The sequence below is a fragment of the Diplotaxodon limnothrissa genome, linkage group LG12 (assembly GCF_057381915.1).
Source record: "Diplotaxodon limnothrissa isolate DT_005_m linkage group LG12, D_limnothrissa_male_GT1.1, whole genome shotgun sequence".
In the NCBI taxonomy this organism is placed as follows: domain Eukaryota; kingdom Metazoa; phylum Chordata; class Actinopteri; order Cichliformes; family Cichlidae; genus Diplotaxodon; species Diplotaxodon limnothrissa.
The window spans coordinates 16,273,312-16,282,251 of record NC_140607.1 but is presented as its reverse complement, the minus strand read 5'-3'; the positions used below and the strand labels follow the sequence as shown (position 1 = coordinate 16,282,251).

At 43.2% G+C, this 8,940-nt stretch overlaps 1 protein-coding gene across 1 annotated transcript; it reads left to right on the top strand.

The window, feature by feature from the left end:
- The first annotated feature begins 1,859 nt into the window (after nt 1-1,859).
- rhobtb2a (Rho related BTB domain containing 2a) lies at nt 1,860-7,809 on the top strand. Its single transcript, XM_085368100.1, has 10 exons — nt 1,860-1,921; nt 3,602-3,803; nt 3,900-4,003; nt 4,095-4,280; nt 4,383-5,323; nt 5,426-5,544; nt 6,156-6,306; nt 6,418-6,506; nt 7,384-7,489; nt 7,604-7,809. The coding sequence occupies exons 1-10, from the start codon at nt 1,860-1,862 to the stop codon at nt 7,807-7,809; spliced, it is 2,166 nt and encodes a 721-aa protein (XP_085224226.1).
- Nucleotides 7,810-8,940: the final 1,131 nt, after the last annotated feature.

Below are 8,940 nucleotides of genomic sequence, written 5' to 3'. Positions count from 1 at the left end.
CTTTCTAACACAGATGACAAAATAACTGGAACACTGAGGCTGAGGACAACAGCGGTCTGCCAGGGAGCTGGACTTTAAGGAAGTGCTACTTCACTGACAGTGCAAACTCACTTTTAGTAGGCCTTAACTTTGGAAACCATGGCTGTCAGTACCCATGAGTGAGTTATTTTTTTTCTTTTGTGCGTGTGTGTTAAATCACTGAAGTTAAACAATAGCTAAACTTCCTGCCAATTAGATCCATTGATATGTTTTTGCAGTTAAATAGCTGACATTAGCTAGCTGCTGACACTGAAGGATGATGTATGGTGATTATGATAAATGTCAAGTAAATCCAGGAGAATCTGATTCACTGAACACAGTTGTTTTAATGCTGAAAATAAAAGCTTTAACACAAACTGATGAACGGCGGTGACTTACAGACCTACGACTCTCGTAGGTCTCTTGGGTCTTTATTGCTAAGTAAGAAGCTCCAAACAGAATCATTTTGGTAATATGAAAGAAAAATAATTCAAATTTGGGAATTTAAAAGTCAAAGTACGTGCTTGCGACCAATGTTCCCTCTAATTTTTCATGTGTCTGAGCGAACACACAAACTCCCTGAGCGGTCCCTTGGACCACTGTGAGCAACATCAGTAGACATGTCCACTGTGGTCACGCCAGCATCGAATCCATCCAAGTTACATGGTTTATTAATTAATTGGCTAATTATTAATTACAACATTTACATTTATGTTAGACTACTTTTAATTAACTGCTTTAGCCCACTGGCGCAGCCAGTCACTTACTGACTAACACTGCAAAACAGAATTGTTAAAGTTTCAATTTTAATTTCAAATCAGGTTAGATTTTTTTGTGCGCAACGCAGATTTTTTGTGCGCAGAGACCGTGCCAGCATTGCGCAATTGCGCACGCGCGCAGCTTAGAGGGAACATTGCGTGACACTGTAATGACGAGGCAAATGTTAACAGTTAACGTATTTGTAGTGATAATGTGAGTCATATCAAAATATAAAATGTGCACTTCATAACAACTTGTAAAAAAGGGACAGAGTCTCAAAAGTCTGCTAAAGTCTGTGTATTTCCTTTAATATATTTGTATTATTTCTTAATTTCTATTAGTGTTTAAGCGTTTTTTAGTTAGATTGTTATTATTTTTTTCTTATTGTTGTGGTTTTTTTTTATTAATTTATTTATTTACTTACTAATTGTATTGAGTACAATCTAACTTCGTTTTCATGGTGTGGTAGTGTCACAATTACAGTGAAGTCTCTTATGTCTTAAACAAACAGGAATTTATTCCGTTTTTGTCGTGTATCCGACATGCCTGCAAGTTGCTGCACGTGTAGGGTGTGTGAGTGTGTGTGTGTTTTAGTGTATACATGCATTCAAAAGTTAATCCCTGGTCTTTCTCCGCTGTAAATCCACCTGACACACCCCTTCTTACACCACTATGATTAGAAGGGAGCTGATCATTCATGCTTAACGTGTCCGAGGTCTCGCGGGTTGCATGAATTAATTATAACCTGGGCTAAATAAAGTATAAAGTATGAGCGGATCAGTGTTTTGTAATAAATAGGTTTGGGGGTTTTCTTTTTTCTTTTTTTTCCCGTCTGTGCGCCTGCCTATTATTAGCTACGGAGGCCATCCAGTAAGTGGAGGTGGGTCTATGACGGCCAGGGCTGCAGCTCTGCATCGCACCGTTAGACTTCACCTCAGCGTCCGCGTTTCTGCCAGTGCCATCGGGCTCGTCACACCGATCCAGAGCACCTTTCCTGAAACATCGGCTATTTCCAAGCCTCGTTCACCTCGCCTTGAAGATGAAGTTAAATACGAGCTGCCGTCAGGTGCAAGACGCATCCGATGGAGCCCTGCTTTTTATCTCGTTCATCGACCAACCCGATGCAGCACTTCCTTATGTTGCGGTAAGGATGGTCGGCAACCGTTATGACCACAGCGTCAGAGTGGTTTTAATTCGCTTATTTTATGGGGGGAGGCTGGTTTTTGCGATGAACTCGGAGCCGGATAAACAGGCTCAAGAGTCAGTGACGGGGCGTTACATAACGTGTAATGCAGCAGAGCCTCATGACTAGTGTCTCGGTGGTGGAGGGAGGCACTGTTCGGTCCTTCTGGTAGGGTATGCACGTTTTTATCATCCTTGTTATGGCAGATAACCGAGGCTCCTTAAAAAATGTGTTTTTAAGATGATCGACTTAAGGCACTGTGCGTTATATAGTATATCTCACCACATTTTAAAAAATCATTAATTAATTCGTGAGTTGCGCATTGTAGTCTGTAACAGGAAAGGGCATTTGAATGAGCAATTGTAGGGGCGGGGTATCTCTATAGTATCAGACAGGCCCAGCCTAAGGTCAGACTGCGAGTTGTTTTGAAAGGTGAGAGAAGCCTATGGTGATGCGGACTATGCAGTGAATGAAGAGCCCGATTTTTTTATGAATGGCTACAAAGTGACCATGAGGCAAAGAAATCATAGTAACCCTTGATAGTAATATTTAGAGCACTGTGTGAACCAAAGTAAGCAAATGATGCTGCAAAAGTGTTTTGGATAGAAAGTCCTTTTAGTATAAGAACAGCAGAAGTTATGCTTTAGAAAGGGAGCTGCTTTTTTGTTTTTTCCTGATAGTGGGCACTTGACTTCCAGGTAGGGGTAGCTGGCTTCATTCATAAGAAGGCAGCACTATCTGAGAATATAAATATGAATGGAGGCTATATTCCAGTCCGCTTACGCTTTCAAGAGGGGGGGGGGGCTCGGATGGAGATCGGATGGAGATTTCTTGTTTATTCGTGTAAGCTCTGGATGTGTAAATTAAACATGGCGTGACTTGGGTTTCAGATGGTTCAAAATCACGTTACGACACGTAACAGTGGTGTTGTCTCTATACATCAAATCAAAAAAGAGCATAAATCACAGAGGCTTGTCTGATATAGGGTCTAACACACTGACACCAACCACAGTTCCCTTGGAAACTGGAACAGCGACCTAAATCGTCAGCAACCATTTTCAAGACACAGAAATAGTCTGTTTACCTATTCCTATTGTTTCATTTAGGTACATGCCGCATGCATGAGGGCTGTGATGACTTAAGTTATAAGCTCTGAGGTATAAGGTTGGGGTGCTATGCTTGAGATGTAATGACATGGGGAAAAAAGAAAGGGAATTTTAGGTTTGCTGATGGTTGGAAGAATTGCAGGGATGTGTCACACATGTAGCATTGCAGCAGCCTTTATTAAAAGAGGAGCAGTAGCATTTAAACTTATTTAACTCTTTTGAAACTAAGAGTGCCTTTTCTCTACCTTTTAATTAAGGTTGAATAAAACCAACCTATCGCCTAGCTCTGATTTGCTGTATATTTCCCGTTGTTGTTTGCTCAGTACTTTCATTCTTTTCTACATCAGGAACAATAAAAGGGAACCTGTGAATAGACACAAGGAAGTCACGAGACCATCCCCTGATAGCTCTGCAGGCAGAATTAGCAGTGCAGATGAAGCCTTGTCAGTGTCTGTCCCTGTAGCGTTCATGGCAGGGTAGTATAGGACTGAAAGTGCTAATACACGACTTTCTGCACACCTTTATATTCTGACAGGCCCCAGCTGACGGATTCTGATATGGACTATGAGAGACCAAACGTTGAAACTATCAAGTGTGTGGTGGTAGGAGACAATGCAGTTGGGAAGACCCGCCTCATCTGCGCCCGGGCCTGCAATGCCACCCTGACTCAGTACCAGTTACTCGCCACACATGTACCCACGGTCTGGGCAATTGACCAATACAGAGTATGCCAGGAGGTGAGTAAGAAAGCTCAAATAGTTTGGGTTTTTTGTCCCTTGATATAGAGAAGCTGGTGGTTGTAGAAATACAAATATTTTTTTGGCATCTATCAGGTTTTGGAGCGCTCAAGAGATGTTGTGGATGATGTCAGTGTGTCACTCCGCCTTTGGGATACTTTTGGAGACCATCATAAGGACCGGCGTTTTGCATATGGCAGGTGGGAAAATGTGAAATTCTATGGTCTTTTTACCATCAGTTGCTTTCATCTTACCTGAAATAAGCAAGTTTGCCCTCTGGCTTCCCTTCAGGTCTGATGTTGTGGTCTTGTGCTTCTCAATCGCCAATCCCAACTCTCTGTACCATGTAAAGACTATGTGGTACCCTGAGATCAAACACTTCTGTCCCCGTGCTCCTGTCATCTTGGTAGGCTGTCAGCTGGACCTGCGCTATGCTGACCTGGAGGCAGTGAACAGGGCACGGAGGCCTTTAGCTAGGTACTCAGTTTTGCATTTATCTCTCTATATGCAAGAACCTTCAAGTTTCATGGCCGAAAGGTTGATTTACTTCCGATTAACTTCTGATATGTTATTTTTCAGACCAATAAAATCCAGTGAGATTCTTCCCCCAGAAAGAGGCCGGGAGGTGGCCAAAGAGCTGGGAGTACCATACTATGAAACCAGTGTTGTTGCTCAGTTTGGAGTCAAGGACGTCTTTGATAACGCCATCCGAGCTGCGCTCATTTCACGCCGCCACCTGCAGTTTTGGAAATCTCACCTCAGAAATGTCCAGCGACCTCTCCTTCAGGCACCCTTCTTGCCACCAAAACCTCCCCCACCTATAATCACTGTGCCACCTCCCCCTACCACCACAGAGGAGCATCCAGCCGGTCTTCTCGAGGACCCACACTGTGCCGATGTCATCCTGGTCCTGCAGGAGCGACAAAAGATTTTCGCACACAAGATATACCTGGCGACATCCTCTTCAAAGTTCTACGACCTCTTTATTATGGACATGCAAAATGAGGAGACCGAAAAGCCCCCTCGGGGTCCGATCTCTGGGCGAGAGCTGCTGATGCGTGCCGCAAGCTTTGATGTTTGTGAGAGCAGCGATGATGGAGACAAGGCCAACCTGAGGGCCTGCACTAGTGATGGGACCTTGAAAGACTCCGAGGTCGCCCGGCGGGGCAGACTGCTCTCCTCGTGGAGCCGAGCCTTTGTCAGCATCCAGGAAGAGCTTGTGGACGACCCCATAACATACAGCCCCAGGCCTATGACTGTAGTCCACATGGACCAGTCCATGCAGCTCGGTCCTTTTCGAGCAGTTCTTCGCTACTTGTACACTGGCCAGCTAGACGAGAATGAAAAAGAGCTAATGCACATTGCTCACATCGCTGAGCTGCTGGAGGTCTTTGACCTGCGGATGATGGTGGCAAACATACTCAACAATGAAGCCTTCATGAACCAAGAAATCACCAAAGCCTTCCATGTGCGGCGGACAAACAGAGTCAAAGAGTGCTTGGCCAAAGGCACTTTTTCTGGTGAGAGCAAATCATTACATGTATTTGTTTGTCTGCCCAGCTTGAAGTAGAGTGGATGCCGGTGTAAGTGAGGTTTTACTAGCTCTCACTTCTGCGTTGCAGATGTAGTTTTCAAGCTAGATGATGGGACGATCATGGCCCACAAGCCTTTACTCATCTCTAGTTGTGACTGGATGGCAGCTATGTTTGGCGGGCCTTTTGTTGAGAGCTGCACCAAAGAGGTGAGTCGAGGACAGGCTAAAATCAGCCCTGTATGAAACACGTAGTTCAGCATTTATAGTTACATACTCATTACCAGTCAAATAAAAGTGCATTTAATTAGCTTATAATTAAAGAAAGCACACTTGTGTAGCACATCTCAAATACACAAAGTGGCTCGTGTAGCACACCAATGGACTACGTGAAGTGTGTAAAAAGTATAATTAGAGGACTGCAAATCTGCTCTAATACAATTACACTGGCTTTGTGATCCAAGTGTACTGCAGTTCTCTGAGGCCTGCTAATTGTGCCTGATTCTACTATGAATTAAAAGTACTACAGATTCATAAAACGCCTGATAGGAGAAAAGGTTTTTAGATCGTTTGGAATTGAGATTGTGTCTTTTCAAATGATCCATAGTGTATCAGATAGCTCTGTAAAGCTATATTTAGATCACCTATGAAACTCACGATGTGTCCCTCTCTTGCTGCACAAAAAGTAAATATTTTTTGTAGTCTGATCGTGTAAAATGTTGTACAGGAGATTCCTTCTCGCTCTTCCTCTCTCTGTGCACACCTGCTGAATCCTTCAGGACCTGAATCATGTTATATTTTGTATGTTTTCTGCTCCTAAGGTGCTGTTCCCCAACACAACTCGCAGCTGTATGAGGGCTGTGCTAGAATATCTGTACACGGGCCGCTTTTGTTCTCGCTCGGATCTGGATGCAATGGAGCTCATTGTTCTTGCCAATCGACTTTGCCTCCCCCACCTGGTTGCACTTACAGGTATTACATTTGGTATCATTTTCCTGTAAAGTACAGGATTGTATGACATGCAGCCGCAGTGTGCCCTTCCAAGCTGTTGCCTACAGAGAGCAACTTTTATGTTTCTTTCAGAACTCTACACAGTAACAGTGCTGACGGAGGCGGCGATGATGGGGGCTGACATCGATGGAGATGTGCTGGTGTACTTGGATATGGCCCAGGTAGTGTGACCTGCCAATCATTCCGAGCAGGGATTGTTCTTAACGCACTTACACAACGCTGTGACAAAATAGATTTTATTTTTATTATTAATGAGGGCATTTCTCAGAGGGGACTTCTCTTGAGGCTAAAATAGTTTTCACAGGCAGTAGGTGGGGCAAAAGACACATTAAATTAAACTGCCCTTACCTAGCTGAAGGATTTTTGGTGTAGTGAGCAACTGGGAGACAGGAATCATGCTCAGCACTGTACATCATCCTGTCATTAAGTTTCAAATGGGTATATTTTCCATTTACCCGGCAAGCTCATTTTGCTCATTTTTAATTTATTTGGTGCAATTCACCACTGAAACACAAACATTAAAATGAATTTTCATGTTGTTTTTTTAAATTACTACACTGCCGCCTGCTTTGCCAGACCAGAATATAGCAAACAAATCAAACTGGCTAATGGCTGTTAGATTTTTTTTTGTTTGTTTTCTGTGTGTTTGTGTTTTCGCTTGTTAGCAAGGAAAAGAAAAGGGGTAGATTTGTGGGAAATATATTGGAGAAAGACTGTTGATATATATTGGAATCCTTAGAATTTGTTACTTTCTGCTGTACTTTGTTAGTTGCCATGCTAACTGCAGCATGCTAAAATTAGCACAGTAATGCTACCATGACTAAGCTTCTAAGTGCAGTACAAATTCACTTAATGGCTCTGACAAAGAAGTGTAAACAAGATAGTCTAAATGTAAGGTCAACTCAAATGGCCTCTGTACTCCAAATATAGATTGTTTTTTTTAATATGTGCACTTCATGTCAGCAAACCCCAGCACTGCTTTTTTATCTCCAAAACAAAACACACAGAGTGATGATATATGACTTTGTGTGCTGACAGTTCCACGGTGCCCAGCAGCTCACTGGCTGGTGTCTTCACCACATCTGTACCAACTACAACAGCATCTGCCGCAAGTTTCCCCGAGATATGAAGGCCAAGTCTGCAGGTAACAAACATCTGATTAATCTTTAATGCTCTCCTCTCATTAGTAGCGAACACCAGTGTGAGACAGAGAGTAACTAAAGAAAAGATTGTCTTGAAAATATTTATTGTGATTCAGAGAACCAAGAATACTTTGAGAAACATCGCTGGCCGCCGGTGTGGTACCTGAAAGAAGACGACCACTACCAAAGGGCACGCAAAGAGCGCGACAAGGAGGACTACCTGTACCAGAGGAGGCAGTGTAAACGCAAGTGGCTCTTCTGGAACCTTCCTTCTTCCCCTAACTCGAACTCTCCATCTTCTGGCTCATCTGCAGTCATCTGACGGAGTGGTAAGGAGAGGCCCACTCTGCAGCGCGTCAGTGTGGATGCAAGCTGTAAAAGCTCCAGTCAAACATAAGCGCTGCTGGCTAGATATGCCCCAATTATTCAGGCACACAGTTACATTTACTGTTTGCTTACCTCTGCAGTCAAACAGCACTCCAGGTTTCCAAGCTCAGCTCAGTCTAGCGGTCAAAGTAATGAGTTTTGTTTCTTAGATTTTTAGCTTGTTATACGCGAGACTCAAATCTCAGTGATATGAACCTTACTGACAAACGGTACAGTATATCTGGCGCAAATATCACCTCACGTGGATTGTTGTGCGTTCTGCCACCTGAGTTTTAAGTTTAAAAAACAGGACTCTGCTGGCACAGAACCTTTCACCCGTGGTGTCATCAGTTACATTGAACTGATAACCAAGTGCTGCTAATCAGCTGCAACAACCAGCAATTCAACACAGAATTTAAGTCTCAGAGATATAACACACAGGATGTAACAATAGCATGGCCTACCTGGAAACAGTTACTCCGATCATGCCTATTATTATCGTGGATGCATAAGTTATAAAATACTGGCAACTTCTACTCATGTATATTTTTGTACAGTCGTTCTATTTTTGAATGTGTACAGCTTGCATCACTGAAGGCGATGCAAGCCTGGACACAATCAACTTGTGATTTGTGTCCTCTTGTCACAAAAGGGCTGTCGTTTACATGAATTGATTCAGTGTCCGGAGACACAAGAGATCCCAAATCAGAGAAAGAATCAGTCTTTTCAGTAAAATGCCAGCAAAAACAAACCAGATCAATAATATTTACTACGTGTCATTCAATGAGGATTTTTATCAGTTCTTCACTGAAGGTTTCCGCTAGTTTCCCACAAAGCTGCATTTCTGGAGTTGAAGAGACCACGTGGACTCTGTGACAGCGATGTGTATCTCTCTCTCTCTCTGGTGATGATTTAGGCTTTAGCGATTGATCTTAGTTGATTAGAGGTTGCATTTGGACATGTAAGACTCGCGCATGCATGAGGCCTCCTCACGGCCCTTCATGTGAATTCATCAGTACATCTTCTACACACCCAGCACTTTCTGGACTCTTCTCTGCAGAGACAAACACACACACGAACTTCCAGT

Excerpts from the sequence above, each read along its gene's own strand:
- rhobtb2a (XM_085368100.1), top strand. The coding sequence starts at position 1,860 with ATGGAGCCCTGCTTTTTATCTCGTTCATCGACCAACCCGATGCAGCAC. Across the intron at positions 5,324-5,425 it reads GGCCAAAGGCACTTTTTCTG|ATGTAGTTTTCAAGCTAGAT; the intron begins GTGAGAGCAAAT and ends TCTGCGTTGCAG. Across the intron at positions 6,307-6,417 it reads CCACCTGGTTGCACTTACAG|AACTCTACACAGTAACAGTG; the intron begins GTATTACATTTG and ends TGTTTCTTTCAG.